The sequence below is a fragment of the Gambusia affinis genome, linkage group LG10 (assembly GCF_019740435.1).
Source record: "Gambusia affinis linkage group LG10, SWU_Gaff_1.0, whole genome shotgun sequence".
Classification (NCBI taxonomy): Eukaryota; Metazoa; Chordata; class Actinopteri; order Cyprinodontiformes; family Poeciliidae; genus Gambusia; species Gambusia affinis.
Genome location: NC_057877.1, coordinates 23607677 through 23624187, shown reverse-complemented (window position 1 = coordinate 23624187; position 16511 = coordinate 23607677). Strand labels below are relative to the sequence as shown.

Here is a 16511-nt window from a genome sequence, read left to right as displayed (position 1 = left end):
ATGAGCATTGCTCCACATATCTATATTCCACTTGAAGATTGGTTTAAAAAGTTTTAAATATTAAGAATATTTGCTAAAATATTTCCAAATTTGACAGAAAATATTCCAAAACCTTTGACATTGCATTCTGGGAAACAAGGTACTTAGTCTGGTGGGTCTGGTTACTGTACACAGTCAGGGCAGACTTTCTGTACACTTGATTTAGTTGAATAAAAGCCATAATAGACAACATATGATTCATCATGGAATATAATAAACATGATGTCACGTTTACAAAGAAATTGAGATGCTCTACGGGGAGATGGAAAGTCAGTGGAGACCATGTGAAGCTCAGAAGGTATTTGAATTCAAAACTTTATTTCTGCAAGGCAGTGCAACCACATTGTAAAAACTTTTCTCAGTTAAACAAGCTTCCTCTCGTGAAGAGTTTGATGTGCTGTCTTCCCCTCTCTAGCCAACAGGGGGCAGCTCTTCACACGCGCATCAAGGACCAGAGGCAGATGGATTTAAAAGCCTCTGACACAGACAGAGAGCTCTGGAGCGCCTCCAGCCGCCTTCACTCATATCCAGGATGAAACTGGAGGACTGGAGCTCCTCTCTGATATTTGGCTGTACCTCTGGTCCCTTAGAAAGACATGTTGTCTGCTGGTACACACTGGCCGGCCGCCATGTGGTGGCTCCCGGCAGGCCAGCGAAATCCAGATAAATTAGATTATTGGATTGGCTACAACAGATTATAGCTCTCCTTCGATGCTTCATAAGAAAGCGGCAACAGTTTGATCATAGGAGGTTTTATGAGATAGAGCCTTGATAAAGGTAAGCTTTCTCTTTCACGTGTAATTTTTTTTTTTAATAAGTATGTTTAGTTTTGGTTGTTTAAATATTTAGTTTGAACTCAAGAGAAAGGTTCCTGCATATAAACCAACCAGAGCTGCAAGCTACCCCAGACAGGCGGATTATTTACATTTAATATTGCATTTGATTTGAGCAAAAAAATTTTAGTTTGAAAGAGTGAAAACGTTCTGGAACTTGCCTCATTTTCTGCAACATAAAGCAGCGAGCACTCTGTTCAAATGAGTTTCACTGTTTCAGGTGAATAGATGGAAAAATGCCAACCAAAGCAACAAAAACACTGCAGCTCGGTTTTAAAAACAAATTTATTTCTCAGTGAAGAGCATGCTTTCCATCCCACATTGTGTCAAGATAAACTCTTATGTGTTCAAAGTTTTGGTAAAAGTATGTTAGACATTATATTCCAGTTTTTATAATAATAATAATTATTAAAAAAAGATCAATTTCTGAACTTTTAACTTAAATTTAAGCCAATTGTTAAGCAGGCGGAATTTGTAAACGCACTAATGCAACAGGTAACAATTACCACTGTTTATTTTAGATTTCACCTTATTATAGTAAACAGGTAAATTTCATTAAAGTGATCTTTAATGAAAACTATGTTAGGTTTTTACAAACCAGATCTGCATTTATTTCACTCACAGGTTGCAGCCTGCACTACTTTTCTGGACACCATGCAGTGGTTGTGTGTAACATGTGCATTGTTATGTAATAATCTTTTACTGCCAATGACAACAGAGGCACTAAAACCTCATTAAAGCAAATGAGGATCACCACATTATTTGTTTTTTTAATGAGGTTCAAATGCTCAGTAACTATAATCACCAAAGTAAAAAATAACCAAAACTGTTTCAATATTTTCTATTATTAAGGTTAATAAATTGCATTACTAATTGAACAGAAGGTAATATGTTGGTTGCATCAATCCATATCATATCCCTAAAATGCATTAGCAATAGTGTAAGCAGCCAATGCTTACACTATTGCAAGTAACATCAATACAGTGTTACTGTATTGATACAGTAACATCATATCTATACTTATAATTCTTACATTTTCTGTAAGATTGAAGTCTTTCACTTCCTAAATCACATATTTAAAGAAAGAAGGAAATTATGTATATCTCTTAGAATTAATCTAAACAAGAATTAGTGTCATTCAAATCACACTAGAGTCCGTTTTCTAAAGCAACAAAGACACAAACACGTCTGTTGTGTTGGTTCTGATTTGTTCTTTTGTAGATCTCTGTTTTTTGTTTTAGGCTTTGCATGTTTGGAAAGTTATTCTCTGGTTTTAGATGCTGCAGCTGGAAGAATTTTTGTTCTTGCATTGATACCTTCACTTAGCAGCTGTGGTTCTGGACAAAGATGCCAGTTGGACTGAACCATTTTTTGTTTCTGATTCAGTTCTATGATTGCCCTGGATGTTTCCTTACTTCCTCACCTCTCTGACTCCACAAAACAAACAAAAAAAAAATAGATAAAGAAAGTCTCTCTTACCCTGAGTATGATGCTAATGGGGAGGAAAATCAAAACGTTTCAGAACTTTTCAGAAAAATTAGATGAGCATGGTAAAGAAAATGTGGGAAGTGAGGTATTTGTCTTTAATTAATCACCTCTTTGCTTACATTTTGATTAAATATTCAATGACTGTTTTCAAAGTAGGAGCAACCCATATCCTTTTATTTTTATTTAGCCCAGGGTTCTGTAACATGTTGGTCCAGAGCTGCAAGTGACTCTTTGGACTGTCCACATTGTCTCTTAAATACTTTGGCTTAAACTGATAAAAAAAGTCTTGTTTTTAAATCCATATAAAATTAAATTTTGAACAGTTTTTAACTTTTTCCACTGAATAATTCTCACAGCAAATGTTACTAAATGCACCAGTAATATTTATTTAAATGTATTTCTCTTGTTGTTAGTCTGTGCAAATATCAACATCCCATAAAATAAATTTAATCTATCACCTTTTTTGTAAAAACTTTTATTTTAAAACCTAAACATAGAAATAAAATGGTTGTCCTCTAAAGATTGCAGCCTTCATGTAGCTGATATTTACTAAAATTGTAAAAAAAAAAAATCCCAAAAAATTATGGAATATTTTGTGCCTCTAAACAAGATTTATTCATCTGGACTGATGACAGAAATGGCTCCTTGGATTGTAAAAGTTGCTGATCCCTATCTGGACCAAAGAGAGAGAGAAGAAACAACCAAAAAAAGTTAAAGGAAGTTATTTGGGTGTCTTGTGAAACAATCTTGTAAAACTCTTTTAGTGTGTTAGTCACAAATCCCTTTTCCACTGAATCAGATCACATTGTCTCAATAAAACATTGTGGTTTTAGTTTGTTTATAGTTTGTGCGATTTAAAATGAAAGGATTCACATGAAAATTATATTCTTTTGTGATTTCAACCTCCAGATTCAGCACTGTTAGGAAAGAAAAAATTAACACCTGAGTCTTAATGGGATCGAGTATTTATAAGAGTTGCAGCAGAAGAATGTGGGATGGAATCATCTATAACATTATGTCATCATTTATTAATATAAAATTGTCACTAAGACAACAATTTGTTAACCTAAAGACCACAAACGGACAGCTGGATAAAACACTTATAAATTCCTGTAATAAATGTAAGTATTTTTTTACCTCTTATTGTGATTAAAACAGCATGTACTGCTCTACATAGCACCTCTGTGCAGACTGGGGATCTGCAACTTTAGCCAGTGTAAATCAGGCAGAAAAGCATAGGCTGCAACACATTGTGCCCAAAACAAAAGCAGCAACAAATGGAATGGGAGTGCAAAAGAAAAAATGCAGAAACTGAAACAGCAGCAGATGTGACTGTTTTTCATCAAGATGAGGTGGAGAGATTTGTTGTTTGTACTTAGAGTTTAATCCCCTCCAATGGGGAGGGGAGCAACGGGAAGGTAAGATAATGCCACCTGCAGAGAGACTTGCAGACTTTACTGCTGCTGTAGTTTCTGTGGCTGATAAACAACTGAAACTAAACTGTTTCAGTTGTGGCTAGCTGCATTTCCTTAAAAAGAAACTATAAAACTAATTTAGTCCATTGTATTACTAATACTGTACTTGGAGTCATTACGATTTCTGGACATTTACCATTTAGTTTCATTAACATTCTTTATTTGAACTTTATGAGTCTAGTTACTCCTGAAATGATCCAATTTTCTCTAATATCATCCAAAAGTAGCTGGTTGGTTCCCCTGCAGCCCTTCAGCGGACTGCACTGCTGCAGAGGGATCACATGGTGGACAGCTTTAACTCAGCAGCTATAACTGTCTGCTGCTATTTATATCGCCAAATGCTGCCGTAAGAAATGTGGAGAAAATCACAAAGGATTCAGGCGTAAATACATACTTGAGTGTAAAAGGGCAAAACTTAGCTAAGTTTAAGTTTAGCAAAGTTTGAAAAACATGTAATTGTAACAACAATTACATGTAATTATTAGACTACTTGTAATTGTAGTTTATTAGACTACAATTACACGTAGTCTTAATAATTACAGTCTAATAATAAAATTTTATTAACCTTAATTAAGCCCATATTGTATGCCATCATATTGTACTTCTGTGTCTGTTTTCCATCCAGACTGGCAGCCATGCTGACCAGCTTTATTGAAGGCCTCCTCTGCTGTCTCACCTCCAAACCGGCCAACACCGTGGTTCCCGTGGAAACCTCTGAGCCTGCAGATGGGTACGAGTTTGTGGAGGTGAAACCAGGCCGTGTCCTGCGGGTTCGACACATCATCCCTGACAGACCGGCGGTGGAGGAGCCCTCGCTGGGTGGGATCGTGAGCTGCAAAAGAAAGATCACAGTCTACCGCAACGGACAGCTGTTCATTGAGAACTTGGGCGAGAGGGCGAGCGCGGAGCTGAAGATCTGCCAGAACGGAGAGACTGATCCCAACAGCATGGTGGAGGTTGAACTGACAGACTGTCGCAACTCTTCACCTCCTGTCAGCATCCCTGAGGCTCGGTCAGACTCTGTCACAGCTGGAAACAACGGGGCATCGGAAACTGGGTCAGCAGGAGAGGTGCCTGCTGCCGGACAGGCCGAGCAGTCCCAGCAACCCCGCAAACGAAGGAGGAAGCCGAAGCGCATCGTGGTGATTGACTGTGAAAGGAAGATAGCAGCCTGTAAAGGAACACATTCAGATGTTGCTCTGTTCTTTATCCACGGGGTCGGGGGGTCACTGGATATCTGGGGGAGTCAGCTGGACTTCTTTTCACGACTCGGGTACGAGGTGATCGCCCCGGATCTGGCAGGCCATGGAGCGAGCTCATCTCCACACATAGCTGCAGCGTACACCTTCTATGCCCTGGCGGAGGATATGAGACTAATCTTTAAGAGATATGCAAAGAAGAGGAACATCCTAATAGGACATTCCTACGGGTATTATTAATGTTAACACCTTTATATCAACTATTAATGGAAAAAATCATCAAAGCTTCATTCTGTTTAGCAGGTTACCACAAGTTTACTATCTGTTCTATATTGTAACCCTCAATCTGTTCCTATTTTCCAGCGTGTCTTTCTGTACATTCCTGGCTCATGAGTTTCCAGACCAGATTCACAAAATGGTGATGATCAATGGTGGTGGTCCCACAGCGCTGGAGCCCAGCCTGTGCAGCATCTTCAACCTGCCCACCTGTGTGCTTCACTGCCTGTCCCCACTGTTAGCCTGGAGCTTCCTAAAGTAAGACACATTTTTATTCTGATTATAGATGTCCAGATCAGGATTTTTGTCCTCAGTGAGTTACTTTAGATCATTTGCAGCCACTGTAGTTCAACACAATATCTGCATTTTTGCAGACTACATCCCATAAGTACCATAAAGTTGACACAATCAATGCTACTAAATGATTTAGGCTGATTATACTCGTGGTGAAGGTGGAAAGAAGAGATTCTGTCAGGATTCTGGTGTGTGATTAACAGGTGGAAACTTTGAGCTGAAGCTGGCTTAGTTTGAGCTGACATCTGCTGGCACAGGAGACAGAGTAAACAAATCTGTTTGCAGGAAATTCTGTACAGTGACATTGCCATTGTCCCTTTCCTGCCATTTTCAAAACATAAGCAGAATAACCTATCAATTTCTTCTTAATTCCAAGCAAAATAATTATGTGAGGAGTATGAAAAATTTGGATTTAGCTGAAGTGACCAGAGGGAAGAACAAACTGCAGCTAAAAAATCTGCAAAAGGTGGAAAAATAAAATCTATCACAGTTAATTCTTTACAGTTTTGTCCACATTGGGAAGCTTTAGACTTTGGACTTAATGCCAGAAAGTGGGCGATGCAGTGTTTGGCATCATTTGTTTTCATCTGTGTTTGTAACTTGGATAAATCTCTGCTTCTGCCTCTGCAGGGCCGGCTTCGCTCGGCAGGGATCCAGGGAGAAGCAGTTGCTGAAAGAGTACAATGCCTTCAATGTGTCGTCATTTGTATTGCGTGCCATGATGAGCGGTCAGTACTGGCCTGAGGGGGACGAGGTTTATCACGCCGAGCTCACGGTGCCCGTCCTGCTGGTTCACGGCATGCATGACAAGTTTGTCCCAGTAGAAGAGGACCAGCGCATGGCTGAGGTGAGGACTGACCAAGACTCTGGGTACAGAGACCAAACAGCTAATCTCGTTGAGGTTGAGTTTTTAGTTTGGGTAAAAAAAAAAAAACAAGAACAAGGTGAGAAAATGTTTGAATCAGTAAAATTGATATGAATATCCCAGAGGAAGACAAAGTTTATCCAGACCAATTAGTTTGAGAAAGACTAAATGATTTGTACAAGACAACCAATTTGTAAAGGTATTAAAATATCACATACACACATATCACATTTTACAAAACTGTATGGTAATCCGTAACACTCTGAAAGAGTTGTTTGAATTTGTATTAACATATCATGTTATTACTCACGTACAGTGGTGCAAAAAAGTGTTTTGCTCCCTTCCTGATTTGTCACACCTAAGTGTTTCTGAACATTAAACCAATTTAAATATTATGGTGCGTTCACATCAAACACTTTTTGAGCGTCAGACACGTCTCATTTACATCCAAAGTCTGTGGAGCGTCGGACGCATTGGACGCGCTTGCGTCGCGCTAGACGCTCGATGCGCCTCCGCATAGACTTTGAATGTAAACCAGACGCATCTGACGCTCAAAACACATTTGGTGTGAACGCATCATTAGTGAAACAACATGACTAAACACAAAATGCAATTATTAAATGGAGGTTTTTACTATTAAGGGTTTTACCCGAGTTCACAACATTCATGTTTCATGAAGAACATTGACTGTACCTCTTCTTTATTACTGTTTTTGTCAGATTCTTCTAATGGCGTTCCTGAAGGTCTTGGAGGACGGCAGTCACATGGTGATGCTGGAGTGTCCTGAAGCTGTCAACACACTTCTACATGAGTTCTTCCTCTGGGAACCAGTCACACTTCCACCGCCAAAGAAAGAGCCCAAAGCCCGTCCGGAGACCGCCAAACCTCAAACTGACAACATTTCTGAGCCCGCCATCGTCCGGCCTGCAACCGCCATGCAAACCCAATCAAACTGAACAAAAACAGACTAAAGAATGCAACTAATTGAGGCTAAAACTGAAGCAGGGGTAAATATAAAACCTGGTTCATCCACTTCCTGCAGAACAGAGCCGGTTTGAATGGCACGGAGAGACAAAGTGGACGATTTATCTGAGCTCCTCGGGATTACAGGTGGATTTGTGGAGGTGGGACATTACTGTTCTGGTTTGGTTTCAGTTGCAGTTTGAAGAGAGCAAGTCAGGTAAAAGATTGTTCGAATGTCAGCTCTAAGGAGTTTATCTCAAACAGAGGTTCATGTGGTTGTGCCTTTGAAAAACTAGAAAATAGTGGTGAAAATCAACCAAGATAAACAATGATATGAAACTGGCAGGAGAGTAAATCAGATTCCGTCCGTCCATTCGTTATTTTGTCAGAGATCAGGTCACAGGGCTAACCCTCCCACCAGCAACACTTTCCATCTCATTGGGGGGTCCCAAAGTGTTTCCATGCAAACTTGTGGTCTCCTCTCAAGAAAATTTCCAAAGGGAGGCAGGTTGGTGAGATGCCCAACCTGACTCCTTCAGATTGAAGGAGTCAGGTTGACTCCTTCCAATGCGGAGGAGAAGCACCTTGGCTCTGATCCCCCCGGATGATGGAGCGACCCATCTAATCTCTAAACTGAGTACAGGCACCCTGCGGAGGAAGATAATCTCAATCATTAAAGAATGTCTGAATCTATTTCTCATGGCCATAGAAGAGACAGACTGGACAAATGAGAGCCTTGCATTTTGGATCACCTTTCATCACCACAAGAAGAGCAGAACACAGTTTGCAATACTTCAGATGAGGCCCCAGTTCATCTATTAATTTCCTTCTCCATTCTGCAATCATTTGTAAACAAGACACCAAGATACTTGAACTCCTCTGCTGGAGGCAAACCAAATCCTGAACAGAATTTTGTCAGATGAGAGTCAAAGTTTGCACTTTTAGAATCAAACTATGATGCAAACTGCTGGAATCTGATTTTTTGTTTGTTTTTCTATTGCTCAGACTTGATGAAAATGTTTCTGTGTGTGTCTTTTTTTGTTAAATTGTAAAAGAATGCATTTGTAAACCATACTGAAGAACATGACCATCAGAAACAATTGTTTGTACAATAAAATTAGTCGTTGACTATTTGAGCTCTGGCTGGATTATACAATGGAGTATTAAGGTAATTGCAGATAAAAGATATAAAAACTGCAGACATTTTGAGATTAGTTTCACATACTTAAAAGAAGATTTCCTCTGATGTTGAAAAGTTGAAAGTTTGCAAGATTTTCTTTTTGTTTTTAATTTTGTTTTAATTTGAACTGTTTAACTGTTCCATGGTCTTAAGATATGAGGTAATTTGGTCCCTGAACTTTTTACTCTGGTCCGGCGTGGTCGCAATAACCCCGCATGGTTGTGCATGGTTTCAGAAACTGACGGTCCGCTGGAATAAATCCGTCCTTCTTCCCCACTGTCTGACCGTGACATCTGCTGTGCTCCTCCTGAGCGTCGTTTTAACACCATGGGAGGGATATAAATATACGATAATAAAACTAGAATATTCTGACATTGTAAAGCCAGAATTTATAAGAAAAAACTAATTTATCAGAAAAATATTAAAAGTTTTTCATTATTAAGTCAGAGATTTGTGGCAAAATTGACAGAAGTCCTCTAAGATTGAGGTGGTAAATTTAAGAAAAATTTTTTCAAAGGTTAAGCAGCAGATCTGGACTATTTTACTACATTAGAATGACATCTTATGAGTCTGACTTTGACTTTGTCTGACTTTCTAATCTCAGTAAACTTTTGTGTTTTTTCTTAAAGGTTTCTAACTTTATAATGTCAGAAAATATCTAAGGTTTAAGATAATTAAACTTTTAGTCAAGAAAAAATATTTTCTTCTTGCAAATTTTCAACTTCATTTTAGAAACTATTGAAATATTTTTAATATAAATATGGAAATTTTGGTGGAAATTTACAAAAGATTTTATTTTATTTTATCTACATTAGCCGTAATACTCCTTCGTAGATTTTGAGCCTCATCTAGATGTAAATTTCAGTATTTTTGTTAGTGCTTGTTTGTAGTAGTTATTGATATACAGTACGGTAGAAAAAGGTACTAGAGGGCTGTGCGATTATGTTCTTGCAAGCTGAAAAAGGGATTAATGAATGCTGCTCAAGACAGGAGTGAAATGAAATCTGCTGCTTCCTGAGATGATGTTAATTCAGCTATACATCAGTAAATTTAACTATGAAGTCAATTACCAATATATACTAATAATTTCTAAAAATATATGTTGATTCACTAAAACTGTTAGGATACAAAACAGGGAAAAATACAATCCAGACAGTTTTAAAGTATTAAAAATATTCTCTTTAAAACCCTTAAGGCAAAGTCAGCATATTGTTTAGTTTATAAACTGTATTTCACCTGGTTTTGTTTCCTATTTTCACTTTTTTGATACAAGAAATAATTGTTTACAGTTAAATATGGATCATTTTATTAAACCTGTTATAGTTGTTTCCTCCTTTAGTTTAATGTACAGCACCAGTCGTGATTGTTGGCACCACCTGGTAGAGATATACAAAGCCTTAAAATAATTTCCATTTTCCTCTGGGGAATAAATCTGAGACACAGATGGCATTAAATGAGTCAGATGCATGTTATTATTTACAAAGGAAATGACCGCAAGAAAGTGGTTCAGGTCCAAGTGAAAGGTCACTTTCCTGGAACAATGTGTCCTCTTGGTTTCACCAAGTTTCCATAAAAAGAATATACTTTAAGACTTCAGTACATATCTTACGAGGGGTGCCAGTAATGGTGGAGAAAGCTGTGTCAAAGTCAGCACTGTACATTTTATCAGCACTCATATTCACAAAACAATGCAAAATCATTTATAGAGTGTATTTGAAGATAAAGATTTCAAGGGTTGGGAAGCATTTTCTTTCATTTAGGTAATTACCTCTGATCTATAGTGTTTGTTTCCAAAATCTTCACTATAGTAAAACATAACACATGCTCTTGTTATTGTGTTTAAAGTTCACAGTTGGATGTTTTTTATGCTTATAAGCCAAAATAATTTTTTTTTTAACAGACCTAAACTCTTCTAGGCAAAATTTGATCCAAAACCAAGATCTTACCCACACAGAGTCTGCATAAGTTTTTCTAAATGTTTAGATGAGCATCCCGGTTTCATTGCATTCCTTTTATTTGGGCTGCAGTAATTTGTTTGTATTTTTGCAAGACACAGTTGATAATTTTTGAAATGTAGTTTTTGGTGTGCTTAGTTATAGAAAGTGCTTTTATATTGCCATTTTTGAAGTTTATTTAGAGCTTTGACTGAATTTTCGAGCTGATATTTTATTTAATGTGCAACTTTAATCAGAAAAACCATGCAGCTGTTTGATTCTTGTGCAAAATTGAAGGAAACACTTTTCTCTTGTGTCTTAAATGTTGTAATTGTTTGCCTTTAACAGTCACAAACTGATTACAAAAAGTAATATTTATCAAAGGAAGTAAATGTGTTGTGTTTTTTTTTAGAATTTTTTCTTGTTTTTTACTATTTCTTGTGACAGTAAAATAAATTTTTATCAAGTCTGTGTGGGATTTCTCCATGAAATTAACAATCTCATTCACAAACAGAAGTGAAAGTTTTACCACATATTTACCGATATTAAACTGTGTTCAACTATGTTAGTGAACATTAATTAAGCAATGCATCAGAATTAGCCTGGTTGAGAGTTTATTATGTTTAAATCATAATGTGGGCAAAATTTAAAAAAATCTTTGGAAAGTAAAGGTCAAAATCCGAAGAATGGTTTTGATGTTTTCAGGAATGTAAGCAGCCATTTTTTCAGGTGCAACTTCATAATTTATTGTTGATATTGACAAGTGAAGTTTTCTCATACTCCAAAAAATGTTTGTATACTATATGACACCCAGAGGATTTTAATAAAATATTGTTTATTTCTGCTGGCAGAGAGGATATAACAATTGTTTCAGTATAGCACAGAGATCGGAAATAATTAAACATGTCCCTTTGAGAACAAGTGAGAAGTATGTTTTGGAAATCATTAGTACTATAATAATAAGCAAATCTGCATAAATAAAACATTTTTCATTGTATTTCAGAAAGGAAATACAGTAGTAAATAATTAAATTTGAACTTAACAGCTAAAATATTGCGATATGGCAGATGTACAATATGTAAAGGTAGACTGCAGTGTGTGAAAATAGCGAGAAACTAAAATATAAACTAAATTTAACCTTACACAAACTTAGAGTACCAAACAAAAAAGCTCGTCTACTGCGTATTTAAACTTCATCTTGATCCATAGTTTGACAACAGCAGTTCTATTACCTTTGCCAGCAGGAAAAATAATCTATTACTCAGAAACTTTATAACTTATAGAAGTTCAAAATATGGAAGTAAACATCAATATTTAATCTAATTCTTTCTAATTTTCACTTACCATCTCATACTGAGTTAAATCTTTACACTGTTTATACATTCATGATGTATTTTATTTTTTTTTATTTTATTTTTTTTAATAAAAGCATAAAACTGAAGTATTAAAGGAATAAATGTGTCCCCTCATCTCAGACCTCCACAGTGACTGTGGGGCCGTTGCTGGTTTCCTCCTGTGGTGTGGACTCTTTGGGGGCGCTGGACTCCTTTGCAGGTTCCTCTTCTTTCTTTTCCTTTTCACTCTCAGCCACCAGAGGAGTGCTCTCTGCCTCCGCCTGCTGGTTGCTGCTGGTAGTGCTGGCTGACTCCTCAGCCTTCTTCTCTTCTGGCTTCTTTTCTGCTTCTTCTCCTCCGGCTTTGGTTTCGTTAACAATTTCAACACTGGTGACGGTGGGGCTCTTTACTTGTTTCACTTCCCCGTTCTGGACGGGGAAGGCGCCCTCTAGAGCCTTGTAAAGGTACTGGTACTGCTCCTGAAAGTGATATGGAAGAATTTTACAGGAGAGCAAAAGACGTATTGATGCTGCTGAGGCTTTTACTGGAGAAGAAACTTATCAAGAGTCACAATGGTGCAATTATGACAATTAAACAGATTTTAAAGTTCATCCATAGTGCCAACAATTAGTAGAAAAGTCATCTACTCATTTCTAGTGTTATAAAAATCTAATCAAAATGTCTAAACTTATCATTTAATTTGATTTTACACTGAATATTTAAATTTTAATTTGAGAATATTTTTGTTTTAATAATACATCAAAAGCAAATATAGACCTTTGATTAGAAAGGTTTAGTTTGGAGACGTGATTTAAAAAATAATGATAATTCAGAAAGCAGTAGCTAGAAATGTTTCATCTGTTAAAGCGAGATCATTTATAAGATCATTTTAAGAACATAACATAAATTTGAAGAAACTAATATGCAAACAAACAAGTCTCGCAACCTGCTGCAAGCTGCATTAGCAAGCTTTTAAACAATCAAAAATATTAGAATGGTTTTATTATTTTATTTAAGTTATTTATTTTTTTAAATGTTAAATTTTAGATATTTATTTCCATCATAGGTAGTATTGGCAATAGCATTTTATTTTTATGTTTTATGTAATTCTTATTTATTGATTATTACTAATGTAAAAATAACCAGCATGGATGAAGTAATAACTCTTCTAATGTCGTTTCAACCTATAGGAGTGAAAAATGTGTTTGTACCAGGCTGGTGATCATCCCCTTCCTGTCCTTGCGTAGAGTTTTGACCACTTGGAAAACATCAACCAGCTTCTCAGTCTCAGCGCTGTCCAGCAGATTCCACAGACCACAGAAAATTCCCGAACGTGTCGATCCGTCACTGAGGAGATGAAGAACACAAATAAATAGAAGCTAAATTAATGATACAATAGCTGCTGGTCATCAAATTTGGTCTCTTTATGTTGCTGATCTATTCAGAGTTGCTCTTTGTGGCTCTCTAAGCTAAAAGTTTAAAATGTTCCAAGGTCTCTTCTGTAAACGTGCTTTATGTGAAGTACTGTGCAATTGTTTGAAAACACACCCAACTACTTGATTGTTTCATTCTGAGAAGATTATCTCGTAATCTGTTAAAGTGGTGTTGACTTGTAGTTTTTTGGGTATTCTGAAAATATATATAAAAAAAAACGTTTGGATGCTTTGCATTATATTTTAAAATTTTTATCTGCCTTATCTGAACCCTGGAATCTTTCTCTCTTGTAGTGAATTATGTGCAAACTGAGCTCTAGATAAAGAGCTTTTAAATCACGCTGTAAGCTGCTGGTTTGCTAAGTCTCCATTCTATTGATCTCTACATCATTTCACCTGCTTTTATCAATCTTACTCACAAATCTGGAAATAAATAATCACTTTATGAACTCAAATTTATCTAGGAGAAATATTTATACTTTTAGTTCACCAATGGCTTCAACTAGCATTTTTCTTTTTGAATTCCTAATTTTTTTAAAAATATATTTCACAAATAAGTTGAAATTAATAACATGAGCTTTAAGGCTGCAACAAAGTAAAGTTGTAAAAAAATTATCATTTATGTTGTTTAAATTTGTGTTAACAAAGACATCAAAGCATTTATGAGATTAATGTTTAAATTAGCTTTATTTTTTTAATCAATAATATCTAATTACTGGACAGCAGCCAGTTTGCGGGAGGCTGCCTTACTTGCAGTGGACCAGAATTGGCATCCTCTGGGATTTGCTGCCGACGCAGCTGCGTTTTACTTCCTTTGCCATATCTACGAGTTCCTGCGGTTTCTCTGGCAGATTTGTGCCCTCCCACTTCAGGAACTGGAAATGTTTCACCTGCCGACTATCTTTTCGCTGTTGACAGAGTTGTTTTCATTAAGCAAACACATAAAACCAAACCTATGGGTAAAATTAATGCATAGAACTGGTAAATATGAAAAAGTCATAAAGTCCAGCTCTGATGTTACCTTGACATGTCGGACCAGCATGGTGCGGGTGATGAAAACTGGAGTAATTTCTGTACTTGAAACTTCTACCTCAAACTCTCCAAACGTCTCCTTTTCTTTCCTCCAGTAGAGAGGTTCACCATCCTGTCAACAAGAGGAGAGAAAAGAAAACAAGATCATTTACTCTAAACGTGTGCATGGATGCATGATAAGAAGTGAAAGAGGGGTTTTTACCTCTTTGTGCTCTGAAAGCATGACAATAGTGGATATTTTCTTCTGGCAAACCATCGACCAGAAGTCGGCGACGGTGTCTGGGAGCGGATCCTGGGCTGCGATCAGAGAACGAGGTCCCCAGTAACCCTGCAAGAAAACAGATTAACCAGTTCAAACAATCAGAAAGTGAAACTAGAACTAAGATAATCAGCCCTCCTTTTTTTAATCTAAAAAACCCTTAATGTATTTAAAGGTGAGAATAATAGCATACATTAATGTGGGAGGCATTGATGTATCTAGTGGAGTCTTCGTCTTCTTCATCTGACGAGTCGTCCGGCTCTTCATCGTCAACCTCGCTGTCCTGACTGTTGTCTTCTTGTGTCTTCAGAAACACTCGGTTGTAGTCATCTGAAGACGGGAGGTTTAGAGAAGGACGTTGAGACACAAGAGAAACGGATAAAAACAAATAATTCTGAAGAAACACAACCAAGACAGATGTAGAGTAGAACATCAGTAAATCAGGTTGTCTTCCTAGTTAACTCAGGTTGGTTTTGATAGTGGCTTTCAGCTCATCTGTTGACTTTGGGATGATTTATCATTTATCAGTTTAGGTCAGACCAGTTTGCTGGCCAGTGCAACACAGTAAAGCTCAGACTCCAGTCCACACCTTGTGAAGCTCTCACAAACTTTTTAATTGACTTCCTTCACTGTCCAATGAATGCTGAACTTATCCCAGTTGACGGTCGATCCTTTCTTTTTCCACACTTTTCCTTCCATTCAACTTTTCCTTAATATGATCGGACATAGCTCTCTGTTAACAAACTTCTTTAGCGACGTTTTTTGTGGCTTACCACCAGTGTGAAGAAGCCTGTTACCGTGTGTTAGACTACTGTCCAGTCAGCAGTCTTCCAAATGACTGTGTCATTGTTATTATAATATTTCTGTGTTTAAAAATCAGTTTTAGTCTACAGAATATCATAAGAAACCTTTCAGAGAAATGCTGGTATTTTCATTAGCTGTAAGCTGGATTTGTCAAGCTTTATAGAAAAAAACTCTTCAAATATATTAATAGGGTTTTGAATGTAAATAACATCTGGATTTCCCTTTTTCAATAACATTTCTGAAACAAATGTAATTTTTGAAGATATTCATATTTATTAAGATGCTCCTGTAGCAGATACTTACATGGGATAACAGAGGAAGAGCGATTCTTCTTCTTGTTTTCTTCTGTGATCCCTGTGTTACAGGTCCTCCAGTTTTTAAAAGAAGGGAGTCGCTGAAATGCAACACAAAGATTTTTTAAGTGGTTCAAAATAAAAAGTCATTTAAACTGAAATGTTTTCCATTTAGGCCCTAAAAACAGACTGGAAAGAGACTAATGTGGACTTTTTGATAATGACAAAAGATGTTTAATCAGTACGTTTTTATTACAAAACAAAATGACAAATCCCTCCCTATCTTATTTCAGATAGGCCGACTTGTACAAAAATAGTTAAACTAGCTTAATAAATAAGCTTCAGATAAATAAATGTTTCAGAAAAAAGAATAAAGCATACCTCAAACTCTTCTTCCATAAGCGTGGGTTCGCTGTCGGAGTTTTTCTGTTTGAGCGTGCTCAGTGTGCTGTGCAGCTCCGACAGAGAGATCTCTGTCTCTCCAAACTGGTTGTGCTCCAGTAAAGCCTGATGGATCAGGATGTACTGGGCCTGCAGGTGACACAATTAACCACATCAACCCCCAAGTAACAGAACCAAAACATGTATTGATTTACCGCATTTACTCCTTTTATTTTAGTTTTTCTTTTTTTTTGCACTGCTGGTTTCACTTTGAAACACGCCATCAAACATCAAAATGGCTGACTCACCCATGTAACATCAGTGATCTTTTTTTTTTCTTGAAAAATTTAAATATTTTGTCACATAACGGAAGAAGAGATGGTAAATAAAGTGCCTTGAAAATTTATACCACACAGTTTTGTCTTTTTG

The 16511-nt window shown here is 36.9% G+C and overlaps 2 protein-coding genes across 7 annotated transcripts in view; one reads left to right on the top strand and one right to left on the bottom strand.

The window, feature by feature from the left end:
• Positions 1 to 602: 602 nt before the first annotated feature.
• On the top strand, positions 603 to 11758 carry abhd8b (abhydrolase domain containing 8b). Its single transcript, XM_044130525.1, has 5 exons — positions 603 to 816; positions 4461 to 5264; positions 5398 to 5568; positions 6235 to 6451; positions 7189 to 11758. Exons 2-5 carry the CDS (start codon positions 4471 to 4473, stop codon positions 7423 to 7425), a joined length of 1419 nt encoding a protein of 472 aa, XP_043986460.1. The 5' UTR covers positions 603 to 816; positions 4461 to 4470; the 3' UTR covers positions 7426 to 11758.
• The window catches only part of ptprc (protein tyrosine phosphatase receptor type C), a 23746-nt gene continuing 18597 nt past the window's right edge, over positions 11363 to 16511 (bottom strand). For all 6 annotated transcript variants that reach the window (XM_044130518.1, XM_044130521.1, XM_044130520.1 and 3 more), the window contains 8 exons: positions 16083 to 16232; positions 15712 to 15802; positions 14798 to 14934; positions 14548 to 14673; positions 14335 to 14457; positions 14064 to 14221; positions 13092 to 13227; positions 11363 to 12359 (listed from right to left, as the gene is read on the bottom strand). In XM_044130518.1, the coding sequence (XP_043986453.1) occupies positions 12018 to 12359; positions 13092 to 13227; positions 14064 to 14221; positions 14335 to 14457; positions 14548 to 14673; positions 14798 to 14934; positions 15712 to 15802; positions 16083 to 16232 (1263 nt within the window). In that variant the 3' untranslated portion in view covers positions 11363 to 12017. The remainder of the gene's footprint in view (positions 12360 to 13091; positions 13228 to 14063; positions 14222 to 14334; positions 14458 to 14547; positions 14674 to 14797; positions 14935 to 15711; positions 15803 to 16082; positions 16233 to 16511) is intronic.